Raw genomic sequence first — 14,656 nt, forward strand, 5'->3', positions numbered from 1 at the left:
TGGCTTCACACAGTCTCAGTTTCATAGGTACTTAATACCATGGAACTTATCTGAGTTCTAGATAACAAAGTCATCTAGAACTTATAAAAGTTTTATAGTTACTTATAAAACAAGCTAAATAAAAAAAATACATGCAATTGTACCTTTATGAATCTATTTTTAAAGAAGTCTGGAAGGCTCAGAGAAAAGTGAAAGAATACTAAATTACAGAGGAAAATGGAGGTTCCTATTATATCTTCAGAAAAATGTTTTAAAATGTTTTATATAGAGAATTCTATGCATGATAAAATATTGTTTTACTCACTGGAATTTAATTTGTATGACTGGCTGTTTTTCCTCCTTGAAATCTTATATATCTATTTCTCTAAGGGAGGAATGTCAAAGAACATATTTACATTTACAGATGTATGAAAATTTCTATAGGCCTTGGCCTGCTCTGTTCAGTGCAGTGACCCAGCCTCTTAGAAATGCTGACTACAACATAGGAAGTGCCCAATAAATATTTGTTGAACAAAGTTATAGTGATATTTTTAATCTTATAAGTGATTTAAATTTATAGACTGTATTTGTTATCTAAGAGATAAATCTACTTCATCATGTAGTTATGAAATTGTATGTTGAATTTTATTTATCATAAAAGGCAATCAAAAGGTTCAGGAGTAAGTGTTCCAAAACCAACTGCTAAAAAAGAACCAGTATCGCCTAAAAGTTATATAGGACCCCAAACAAATGGCTCCATGGATTACTTTCATACAATGAATTTAATTTTAAAGAATTAAAAATATAAACTCTCACAGTAAGAATTTCATATGAATTTCTTTAATGGGTCTAACATGTAAATATGTGTTTTCCTAGAACACTAAAAGTGTAGCTACAATGCTTTTGATTTTCTTTATGATTACATAAATATATAAACATCTGTCTATAAATTTATTTTTGCCTATATCTGTGTATATGTCTATATCTTCATCTACAGCTACATCTGCCTCTACAATTACTTCTCCATTTAAATCGACATCTTTACCCACAGTTGGAAGCAGACTGCTTTCACCTACCAGCTTTTGGTGGTTCATGAAGTTCTAGGTGCTGGGGATTTTCAGAATCTGATAGCATACTGAGGTCCCTAAAAATTAAAACAAACAAAAAAAAAAATTAAGAAAGCAACTGAGGAAGTCTGAGACAAAAGGCCTTTTTTCCCAACTATGCTGAATATTTTTTTTTCAGTAGGTAAATGAGAAGTGGTTAATGATATAAAGCAATTTCAAAGCATGCTCACCCTTCTAACCAAATCTATATTTGCAATGCTGTTAAAAGTCAGCTGATAAAAATGATTATTTAAGGTGAAATCTTTATGGATTAAATATAAGTTCATTTTGAAATACTGTACACATCCATGAAATCTAAATGGGTTTAGGCTTTCATTTAAATGATGCATGTTTCAATAAAAGCATGAAAGGGGACATAATCAGAAACAAAATTAGCTGGATTCTTTCTATGCTTTAGACTTTGATTCTGAACACAAGAAATCTATAAAACTTGTATTCACTTCATGTTCTAATTACAGGAAATCTTGCTGACTGGCAAAGGTTCCACCTTAACAATTTTAAATTAAAAGAGCCATGAATAGCCAAAAAATGGAAACAAAAAGATGGGGAAAAACTCACAGTCTTACACATATTTCTGCTTCCCCACTTTGCTGACTAATGATACTCTGCACTTCTTCATATGTTTTAGAAGTTAAAGGAATTCCATTCCATTCCAATACTTGCATGCCTACAAAGACAAATTCAAGTATAAAATAAAAAAGGTGTGCTATGTCTCATCTGGGTCCACAAGGCACAGAAGACATTGCTTTGCATTTAAAAACCAACTCAGCACACCATTTCAGAGAACATCAGTTCAAAGTTCTCTGGAACATTAATATCAAAATCATATGAAGTTTGATTTCATCAACTTACCTGAACATATAAAATATGTCAAACAGAACATGCAAAATGTTGCTCTTGAAAATCTATTAAATAGTATCAAACACATGCATTTTGTTCACACTGCTTTAAAGAAAACATTCTTGACTGTATATTGCTTAAACCAATTTTGTGTGGGAAAAAAATAATTGCAACCACCAATATAATCTTTTCCACTGGGCAGCAGAGCAACTAGAAGAGTGTAAACTTCCATTCTATTGCGGAATAGGAGTGGTAGAAAAAAAGTCATTAGGATTTTGTTGCGAAGCTCCCTTTAAGAAATTGTTACAGCTTCAACTTTGCTCAGATAAAAAAGATTTCCACGGTGTGTGTTTTTCTTCGGTGCATGCAAGACAGTCCTGAGTAGAAGAAGCAGAAATGTTATACAGAGGGCAGCGTCATGGGTGTGTGTGTGGCCTGTGCAATAGTATGCTCTGTGCTCAGTAGGGCCCCATGCTTGGTTTAATGCTTTGCTACTGCCATCTTGAAATTCTTACCACTGTTTGAACAAAGAGTCCTATATTTTTATTTTGCACTGGGTCCCATAAATTATGTTGCTGGACTGGTTACAGAGCATTTCATGTTTCCTCTCTTTCTAGAAAGATAATTTTCATACAAAAAAGTAGTAACACAATTAATATTTCGATATTTTACATTTAGTTTTTATGTCCATTTTATATGAGCTGTCAAATAATTTTGGGAACGTATTTGGCACAAATCACACGGTCCTAATATGTAGCTATGTGGGCTAGATATAAATTCGATGAAACCATCCAGAGTTATAGTGCCCAGATATTTGTGAATGCTACCAGCTTTACCTGAGAAAAAATACCTGTATGCCAGGACTAGGTTATAATTTAAATAAAAAGAAATACTTGTGGAACAATTAGGTTTTCAATGAGCTTCACAGATGCCAATGTGAAATTCCCTATTACTCACTATTGGCTTCCACGGGAAATTCTCGACATGGCATGACTGAGTCTTTAAAAGTTTTAATGATTTTGATATACATTGGAAAGCATATTACCAGTTGCAAACAAGTGAGGGAAGTTCTTTTACTATTGGGAAATGGCAAAAGAAGTCCATAAAAATGCCCACAATAACACAAACAAGAACGACTTTTCTATAACTTACTCCAAGAAAACTTTATCTTCAGATGGGCCTTAGGTTTATTTCAACAATCCCAGGCTGTTGTACACATAAAATAAGAAAATTACATAAAAGACAGTGATAATACCACTAAAGAAAAATTTAGAGCTGAAAGAGGAAAAGCACACTGAAAAACACACATTTTCTTAGTCACAAGAAAGAGTACATTTATGAACAGATGATTCTGAATTGAAACAAATTAATAGTGCTATAATTCAGAAATTGCATTGTCACTTTCTGCAGGAGCAAATTCTATGAAAGGAAATAGCTGCATAATCTTCATGCTTCTTCTGCTGAATTTACCTGTTCATTTTTCACAGCTTAAAGGGGCAAATTTATGAAACATATTTATCCAGTGAAATGAATAATGCTTCTAGTTGTAAACAGGAAAACTATGTAGACACATTAATAAAACTGATGAAAAATACAGATAACTAGGATCTTAACCTAGATATATACCTGAGATCATGAACTACATGATTTGCTCTGTCCTAAGATATACCAGCTGAACTTCTTTTCCCCTTACTCAGTTTCCCACTAGCACTGGGGCAGTACTGCAGTTCAAAAGATTTTGTTCTTTTATCCTTTTATTTTTGGTTTCAATGGTGAGTATGTGATCTATAGGGAAGTGACTACCTGAACACAGTTCCCTTTCCTCTGCCTCTCCAACTTCCTACAAATCCTACAAGAACCACAGTAAAATAACCAAGTGAATATACAAACTACTTTTAAATTCATAAGATGGTTTTAGTCACTGTGAGAATTAAGTACTGTTAAGTATGTGTCTTCAAATATGGTATTTTTGAAAATACTTTAATTGTAAAATCCTATAAACTATTTTAAAATGCATGGAGAAATTGTTTGATCAGACTACACAGAAACCAAAGTATTATTTTATCATTTCAATGATTTGAATGTAAGCATATTCAATCTTAAGGAAACTTTTTACTCTGATCTTGGTTTAGAAATAATTCCCAGAACACAGTGAACACATGAATGGTTTTATCTATTATTTAGCATTATGAGCAGACACATTTTCTTTATGTTTAAATTATATCAACATGTATGTTAACCAGTTGTTCAAGTTTGAGATTGCATAGATGATACTTCAATTACATCCCTAGAAAGTGCCTCTTCTAATGACTTTTAATAGGAAAACTAAGATAATCTGAATTTTTTTGAATGTGCAACAGTAATGATAGAATTTGCTGCTCAAAGTCTTACACCTAATAGGTTATTAAAAACTGAAAAAAGACAATAACCAGGTAATTTTTGAATTCTAAAAACATCAATCACTATAAAACATTCTCAAATATGTATTTTTATAACTTCTGGGATTACTGAATTTCGTATGTTTCTCAAATTGGCAAAAGCTCTTCTTATCTTTACAGTTCAGAATTTCATATGTTATTTCTCTGTCTATAATATTTACCATTACTGCAAAAACATCTTCTGTATTCAAATTATTGCATTAACAGCCAAAATCTTATATGTTAATGTACATCCAAACATATAGCACACAAAAGCTCGTGACTTTTATTGACTTATTCCACAAATATTTATGTGGCAGGCACTACACAATTCATCACCTTTGTGATGATCACCACCTTTGTATCTACTATTTTATGCTGTTATAAAAATTAATAAAAATGATACTCTACTAGAAAAAGGAGAAGTATCTTGGCAATTAGTAAAATGAAGATTCACAGAGAAGGAAATTCAAAAGTGGTTTAAGTATATGAAGAAAAGCCCAGACTCATTAGAGATTAGAAAGTACAAATCAAAGCAATAATGATGTATTACTTAACGCTCATCATATTGAGGAAAGTTTGAAAGCCAGAAAATACAGTGTGTTGACCAGGATATTGGATTAGGGGACCTTGACTTCAAGAGAGATTATAATTGCTAGCTAACAATACTGTATCGTACACTTAAAAACCTGTGAAGAGGGTAGATCTCAATGTTAAAAGTACTAAACAGAATTTTAAAAAGAAAAAAAGAAGAATGTAGGATGAATGAAAGGAAGGGGAGATAGAGAGTTCTGGGGAGAAGATCTCCCCCAACAATGGTGGCTGGAGGTTGCAAGGGCAGTAGAGAGCAGCACCCTACTTGCTTATATTATCCAGGGAAGATGGCATTACCTCAAAGAAAAATTTCTGTGTGGTGCCATTAGAAAAGTCGACCTTAGATTTGGTGGCTCAACCTAGGCAGAATTACCTTCGTGAAAATTTGGTCACAGTTTAAAGGAGCCACCCACTGTCAAGGAAGCGTGCAGGCTTGGACACTGCTCTCAATGCGGTGTGGGTCAAGGGTCAGAGGCCCAACCCCCAGTGTTCTAGAATGTGTAAGAGACTCACTGGGAATTTCCCCAGTGCTCGTGGGGCAGGCAACATCAAAAAATTGAAGTGTTTCAACTTCTCACCAGTAGATGAAGGGAAGATTGGAACTGATTACATTTGATTTACAGAAAAAGTCGTATGTTTCTTACACTCCAGTATAGGTGTTGCAAATTCATGCTTTTTAAACAGAGTTAAGGTAAATAGGGGAATATATCCATGATTTGTGGGTCCAATTTGAAGAAGATTCTCGTGATAGGATTCTGTTTCTAATCACTCTGACCACTAAAATAATCTATTATTCCAGTTCAATATTTCCTGGAAGGATTGGTACAGATACCAAAGTCACTCTATGGCTACAGTTTATGGTGTTTAGAATTAGATATGTTACTTGAAACAGGCTACAATAGAATGTGGCTGAATAAGGCAGGAAAGGGGTTATGGGTAGATTAGTAAAATTTTATTGATCCCCCCGAAAATAATATAACACGTGGAGATATCCAATGATAGGTTTGTGATGCTATCATCTCATTTAAGGCAGGGTGCAGTTCATAAATTTATAAACTTTCCTCAGTTTAATTTCCCAATTTATTCTGTTAAAATACTCAGAATGGATGTTTTCTATTGACTTTCTAATTAAATGGCATGAACAGATTAATATCATCAAATCTAAAGGATATCATGACCAGCTAACAGTAACAGATTAATCCAAAATGCACTCATGATTATATAGAGATACAGAGTTGGGTTAAATGGACATAGGAAGCTAGGGCAAATGATACAATTGTGCATGAGAAATGCTTGTCTTAACTGGTGCCTCCTCTGCTTTAAGTATCCCTAGCGAACCAGCAGGAATTTTAACTTTAATTATGTTCTTAACCTTTTTTGATACTCATGTGTTCTGTACTATTCCCTTTATAAAGTTATTTAAATGTATCCCACTACTCAGACGATGGATTTTAACATAAAATATCATCAATTTATACCAGGGAAAGTGTTTCTTAATAAATACAGGAGATGTTTGAACCAGTGGCAAAATCATCATCATCATCATCTCCACTGAGCATATATACAGAAGATACAAATTCCATTTCCTAACATTATTTGACAGATAAAATGCGCAGAGCTTTGCTTTGACTTCTGAGTTGTAACTTTAAATCACGTGCAAAATCGGACAAAAAGGAAACTATGTTTTGAAAAGTAAAGTTATAAAAAGAAATCTTCCAATCAAAATTTAAGAGCAAAAAATTTAAGAGCCAAAAATTCCAATATACTATTCTAGAGTATAAGAAAATACATTTTTTTTTTACAAAGAAGGAGGTTTTTTTTTTAATCATAACCTAAGTACTCATCACTAGAAATATTACAACATGGTCAATTTCTGTGCATAAAAATGTTGTTTTTATATTTTGCTTATTTTGAGCCTAAGACACTATATAATTATTATGAATGGTATAATCAAAACTAAGAGTGAACTTTAAATACATAAATTCTTTCATCATTTGAATAGTTAAAGGATAGAAATAAAACAGAGAAGTCATTGCAAACAATAAAAAATCAATAACCATTTTATCACCCTAAGAGAAACTTTACAAAAGTAAAATGAATTATGTGTTAAGTTACTTCATAAGAAGTGCCAGTATTCTATTAACATCATGAAGAAGAACTAGCAAATAATTCACTTTGGCTGGATGGATGTTCAACACATAACAAATGTTATTTGATGGAAAAATTCTATTCAAAAAGTTCTGACTTACAGTAAACAGAATGTAATTTCAATATATATATATAGATATAATATAGTATATACAACAGATTACAATTATTGATTTTTCCATTAATAAACCAGAGTTGTTTAAGAAGACACCTTAACAGCAATATCTGCCAAATAATAGAGAAAAAACTCAGCTATTTTCCCTCCAGCTCTTTAAAATTCATGTAGAGAAATTATTTCCTCTAATTCAGAAGCAAACATGATTAACAACCACAAAAAATAATGGTAACATATTTTAGATGAATTACACAAAACTTTCAGATGTATACCATCTAATTATAAGAAGTCTTTTTGATTAAAATGAATAAAATTAGATCTATTTCACTTATGTTGATCGTACCAACATGGGACTTTGTGTTTTTTTTTTTTACAAAGTTATTTTGACCACTTTTTCTCATTTTATCTTTACAGCACTTCAGTAAAATAGGTAGGGTAAATGTAACTATTACTATGTTCACAGATCTGAAATCTGTTTTAGAAATTATACTGAGTGGTAGTTCAAAAAGCCAGGACTCCTGATTCCTCATCTACGTTCAAGAATATTATTAGCATTCTGAGGGCTTAATTTCTGTTTAGGTTGTATGACTTCTATTAAAGAATGTATATTTATTGTATTAATTAAAATAAGATTTAAGACTTGAATGTTAAATGCTCTGTAGGTTTGTTATATTATGTAGAGATTTAAGTTTTTAAAAAAAACGGTGGAGTACCTTTTGGCCTACTAAATTTGAATACTGTGTACAGGAACAAATGAATGAACATATTGAGGTCATTTTCACTGAGCTGAAATTGAATATACATGTTGTATTAGTATTTATAGATATATGATATAATATCATTTATCTCCACATCCCCTGTTCCCACCTTGGTCTGAACAGCCACATTTCATGCCTGGATTATTTCTATAGCATCCTAACTGCTCTCCTTCCTATTCTTTACTCCATCAAACTATTCTCCTTATAGCAGTCAGAGTGATTTTATTTAAACGTCATTCAGCTTGTGTCAGCCCAGTGCCTTCTCACTTGACATTAATAGAAGCTGAAGTCCTTACACTGACCTACAAGATGCTACCTCTGTTACTTCTGTTACTCTGTTACATCGGTTACTTCTCTGCCGGAAATTCCTGCTTTCTTCTCTCTCACTCACATCCTCACTCACTGCCAGCCACGCTGGCCTCGCTGCGGTCTTATTATTCCTGGCACACACCAGGCAGGCTCTTGCTCTGGGCCTGTGCCCTTTTCATTCCTCTGCCTATAATACCAATAACTCCAAGTTCACTCCTTCCTCTCCTTGGGGGCTTTCCTCAGTTTTTGCCTTCTTGGCGAGGCCTTCCCTGACATCCCATCTAAAATTTCAACCCTACCCTCCTATATGGCATATCCACCCTCCTTGTTATCTTTTTCTCCTTAGCACTTATTACCATTTATTATGTGATACTTATAGTAGGTTTTACTTTCTGTCTCACCTACTGAAATGTATGGTCCATGTTTTCTTCATTCATATCCCACAGGACCAAGAGATGTTGCTCTATAGAGCATGTATTTACATACACACACACACACACACACACACACACACACACACACATGCACACACACACGCTGGAACTTAGAAAACTCAAGCACCATATATGACAGTGATGGGGATCTAGTAAAAACTAGAGAGTAGCGGCTTCCCTGGTGGCGCAGTGGTTGAGAATCTGCCTGCTAATGCAGGGGACACGGGTTCGAGCCCTGGTCTGGGAAGATCCCACATGCCACGGAGCGACTAGGCCCGTGAGCCACAATTGCTGAGCCTGCGCGTCTGGAGCCTGTGCTCTGCAACGGGAGAGGCCGCGATAGTGAGAGGCCCGCGCACCGTGAGGAAGAGTGGCCCCCACTTGCCGCAACTAGAGAAAGCCCTCGCACAGAAACGAAGACCCAACACAGCCATAAATAAATTTTTAAAAAAAACAAAAAATAACAACTAGAGAGTAAAAGAAAACAAAAGTAGCCTAAGAGGAAAAAAAAGCAATTTTATTTTCTTCCACCACTCTCAGTGTAACTTAGTATATATATGAAAAACCGTTAGTCTGATATGAAAATCTGCATTCCCACAGAATATTCTTTCTGCTCCAGCCACGTCACTATATCTGGAACATGGCTGTACTCCATCACTATAAATAAGTAAAATATGAACTATGTAAAAAATTAACCAATGAAAGAGATAAAAGCCTAAAAAGATCTGTTTCAGTTCCTGGAGAGTTCTTTGCCCTCAGGAGCTTACAATCTGTTCTTAGACATTACCTGAAAGTTACCTGGAATTCTCTGGGAGGGGAGGAGGCGTATCTGTAACCCACACTTAGTTATGGTACTGGTTCTGACAGAAGCCTGCAGAATCAACCAATGTATTCTGCATTTCTATATTTCTCTTACTGAAACTAGAAGAATATATACATTGCCAAAAAAGTTATTAAATAATGGGTTTTCTTTCCGTAAATACATCTTTCTCCTAGTTCTTCAGGTTTATTTTATATTTTTGCTCATTCAGACCCTGACCAAACTTTTCCTCCACAGTGAATATCCTCTATCCACTGCCCTTCTAGGCTGTAACCATCTTGAAAGCAAGGTGGAATTTTAGAATGATAGAATTCTAGGATATACCTGTAGAGTAGTTACTGAATAAACGTTTTGACCCATTTGCATTCTTTATTATTTCCCATATTCCTGATATTCTCACCTCTACTCCTTCCTAACAACCTTCTTTCTGAACTCCCTTTTTATCACCTCCGTCTACCTTGTCAGTATATTACTGCTGCGTACCAATAGGTTCTTACAGTTCTGCAGTAAGCACCTCAGTGTTCTCCCCCAATAAGAAACAACATCTCATGCAGGGATGAATTCAAGTATTGTAAGGCCTGAAGCTCATGCAATTTTAAGAAAAAAGAGAAAATTATGAATACAAAATTGATACAAGTGAATATTTGTTAAAAGGACAAAATAAATCACAACAAATTACAAAAGTTAAGAAGCTGACAAATGCCACAAACATCACATATGTTTTTTAACTTCCTGGAGCCTTGTAAGGGGCCTGTACAGGTGAGGAAGGAGCCCTGAGACTTAAGGGTCATGATTTATCCATTCTGATTTCATTCCTTCTTTCATCCTACGTAATTAGTCTCACATTCTTAATTCTAGGGCTCACATTTCCATTTTACGTAACATACACAACTTATCATAGTACACATACTACTGTTTTGCCTCCTCTTTCCACACCTTAGACTGTATGATTCTTCTCAAGGTTCAATCTCTCCCCCGCATCTCTTCAACAGATAAAGTGTCTCAAAAGTATGCATTACAGAAGGGTCTTGTGGAGGGCCCCTTACACTTAATGCTGAACACCCAGTGAGTTTCTGTGATGTGTCAACAGCCATAAAAAGGAGTTGATGAGAAAGATCAGTCCACACACTGGGTGCCAGACACCTGACATCTGACACCTACACCACGATTCTATTCACTAACAAGATATGCTTTCAGTGACTTACAGACCATGAGAGTTACATAAGCAGATATTCATTGTATGTATGTCCATAGACTTTAATCAGACATGAAATTAACAAATTGAATTGCTAAGAAGAAAAACTTAGAAGGCTTTTTATAAGACTAGCCAAAAGTATGGTTTTACGGTTAGGAGGTTATATATTTACATGGGACATGACTTAATCACTTCAGGTTTTAAATTTTTAAAAAATTTATTCAGGCCTAATAAATACCTAAAACGATATTCCATTATAGCAGAATACCTCTAGCAGATCAATGCTCCCTTACAGGAAGCCTGAACTTTGTGAGATTAACTGTCATCTATGAAAATAATTTCGTCTATCCTTAACAAAATAGTTTCTTTAGTTAGTCTAGTTCTTTATAGTTAACTAAGCATGAGAAATACGTCAGCTCCTTTCATACTCACAGTCAACCCCATGAGATAGGTCTTGAAACCTCCTAATTGAAACATCAACCCATCCAGATGAGATAAAAGGAGACTCAGAGAACATAAACAACTTGCCTAACATCATGAGGATGACATTAATTCAGTCTTCTGACTTCAAATCTGTGCTTTTTCCATTAGGAATATTCCAAATCCCTGCAGTTCAGAGCTCAGACCTGACCATGGTCAATTATCTACGCATGTTCAGATAGAGGGGACGGAGTTCAAGCTTAAGTAGCACATACTATTCTTATCATCAAAGATCTCCAAAGTAAGTACCATCTTTTCACTACGTCTGTGAAATACTATATCAAACACTATATTAAATGTTTCTGACACATTATTTGTAAACCTGATAACAATTTTGCAGCCACTATTATTATCCCGATTTCCCAACTGAGAACACCAAAGTACTAAAAGTTAAACAACTTATTCAGGCAAAAAGTACCAGAGCTCAATCTAAATCCTGACGTGTCTGACTCTAAAAACATTCTCTTTATATAATGAAGACCTTGAAGCATTGGCTGTTTGAAGATTTGTTATAGCTACTATTAAAGACAGTTCAGCATCCTTGCTTCCAAAATAACAACTCCAAGTTCATACACACCAAAATGTAGCCTGTTATGGCATACTGATTAGACAAATCCAGAAATTTAAAAACAGAAACAACTGTTAATCATTAATCAGTATCACTTGAACATACATATATATTTCAAGGTCTACCACTCTTATTGATAAAAGCAATCAAATTAGGATATGGAGTATTATACATACTAAAAAATGTGTTAAAAAAGGGCAATTATTTCATTTTCTTGATGTCCCTATCGGAAATACTGACTCAAATATAATTTCCTCTGATTAATTTCAAAATAAATGGATAAAGAAGAGAAACATCTTTCTTTGTCCTGGCAATACAGCTAATCATTAATATGTAAGTATGATATCACTGCATCTTACAAATAGTATATTACAATCTACCAGTCCAGGTACCCACAATTTATATTCTATTTTTTAGAAAAATCCTTGTATCAACAAGAAATATGATCTTGTGCCATGTGTACCTGACACACTATCTTGCAGGAATTCAGAGAAATCTCATGCTAATGACCAATCCGTACCTCGTAATCCCCCTGGAACAAGAATAAGGAAGCTCGCTCATCTGTGTGGTGTGTTTCCTGGCCTCCAACTCTGATCACTGCCATGCCATCTGTAACATATGCCAAAAAAGCATAAGCAGAAATAGAGACTTTCTTGCCTCGGAACATTATCCTTTAAGTCACACAGGAGTGTGTCCTCTACTGGAATTAGCTCTTCTACCAAAGACTTCTTCAGGACAGGGAATTCCAGAGGCGAACTTCTAAAATCAAAACCACCATGCCAAAAACACCTAACCTCACCTCCACTCCAATCACTGATTCTCAAACATAAATCCAACAACATTTTCTTGCAAGAAACCCTGTCAGTTCATCTTTAAGAGGAGCTAACTAGCCAAATCAATATCCCCTACATTGAGACAACTAGAAACTGAGAATTTGGAAATATCCGTGAACTAGAATTTATGCCACAGGTACATTTCCTCACAGAATAGCATATAGACAAACTAAGATAAACAAATTTCTTTACAGGCCTACCTACTGGCCTGGGAGAAGGTAATTTTCCACATAGTTCTCGCTAAATCCATAAGCAAACATTGTATATCATTGGTTTTAACTTTTTGCTCTCCTAGTCTATGTTCCTACTGATTCATTAAGAAGCTTCTTGAAGCTACATACAGAGCTTAACACTATATTTCTATCTTAGCTCCAAACAGCGTTCTCCAAACAAATATGATTTTATTATCAATAATAAAGACACAATTTATCTTCAAAATACTTCAACTAAATTGATTTTCAGCTGGAAAACCTAACAATATAAACAAATACCTGTTTTTGGTTCAATGGCTAAAATGTGTTTAGTTCTTATGGATTCACTGTTCTCTTATGAAAACTGTTGAAATATGAAAGGTATCATGCAGGTAATATATTTCACAATTATGATGTTACGATACACAATACTAGGGGAAAAATCATTTGGAGAATAAGTTCAGAAGTCCAGCGATTAAATAAACCTTAGAACCAATGATATGCACATAAAGGACTAGGTTTGGCCCATTATACTTCCTAAACAAACTTTTATTTTATTTATATTTTCTACTCTTCCTTTTCTGGAGATATAAAATTGTTGTAAGTTGATATAAAATGATACAACTTGTTAATAAGTTTAACAATTGCTATGTGGTAATTTTTTTTTAATGTCCTAACGTACTTTATTATATTGATTCAAAATACAATGATTAAGTCTCTAAGAAGAACAAAGGTCCAGCATTGTGAACCCATGGAAGACTCAAATAGATAAGACTCAATATCAAAATTTTTTTTTTCTAAATTAATCTATACCTTCAATATAATCACTACCAAATTTCAACAGAGATTTTCCTGAAAACTGACAAGCCGGTTCTAGAATGTATATGCAAGACCAAAGGTCAAGAATTGTCCCAAGAGGATTTTGAAGAACAGCAGTATGGTAGATTACCTACCATATGTCAGGACTTAAAGTCATCATAATTACAACAGTGTGACACTGATGTAGGGATAGACAAATAGACAAGTAAGCTAGAACAAACATCTCATAAAAGACCCACACATGTACAAAAGAATCAATATATGACAGATGGGGCACTGTAGATCAGTGGGAGCAATGATACACTCTTCAATAAATGGTGCACAGGCAACTGATTATCCATACTGATGGGGGAGAAAACTAAAATTTCTAGTCAGAGCACGATAGACTAAAAATAACTTAATTCTATGTCTATAAGGACATTATAAAAGAGTACGATTTCACAATTTTTAGAAGGAAATATAGGCTAATATTTGAAGACTTCAGGGTAAGGAGAATTTCCTAAATAATATAGAACATTTATAAAACTTAATAGAAACAAAATAAGCCAACTATGTTAAAATTTCAACTTAAAAAAAAAAAAAGACAGACACTAAAAAAACAAGCCACATACTGGGAGAAGGTATTTACAGCCTACATACTTGACAAACGATTATAACCAGAATACATGAAGATTCTCTAAAATTCAATTTAAAATACACAAACAATCCAAATAAAGAATAAGCAAAAGAACAGGCAAATCACAAATGAGGAAAACCCAAGTGCTAACAAGATTAGTAACATATTATCATACTCAACATTACTGAAGGTAAGGTGAACGAAGAAAACAATGGCCTATCATTTCACATTATATTTGAAAAAGAAAATGTTGAGAAAGAGAAACAAGGATATAAAGGAATAAGAACACTAATTTACTACGGATGAATGTAAAAATAGTGTAACACTTTGGTGAGCAACTTGGAAAAATCAACTACTGTTGAAGAAACCACACAACATTCTCCCATATTATTTAATAAGATAGTCACTATAAC

General features: G+C 34.1%; 1 protein-coding gene across 1 annotated transcript in view; it reads right to left on the bottom strand.

The window, feature by feature from the left end:
- PCLO (piccolo presynaptic cytomatrix protein) overlaps window positions 1–14,656 on the bottom strand; it is a 369,605-nt gene that overhangs the window by 91,356 nt on the left and 263,593 nt on the right. Inside the window, exons 11-12 of the mRNA XM_082472536.1 lie at window positions 1,665–1,773; window positions 1,056–1,123 (exon numbers count right to left, since the gene is read on the bottom strand). Of these exons, the coding sequence (XP_082328662.1) occupies window positions 1,056–1,123; window positions 1,665–1,773 (177 nt within the window). The remainder of the gene's footprint in view (window positions 1–1,055; window positions 1,124–1,664; window positions 1,774–14,656) is intronic.

Source organism: Balaenoptera physalus (assembly GCF_965194825.1).
Source record: "Balaenoptera physalus genome assembly, chromosome: 8".
Taxonomy (NCBI): Eukaryota; Metazoa; Chordata; class Mammalia; order Artiodactyla; family Balaenopteridae; genus Balaenoptera; species Balaenoptera physalus.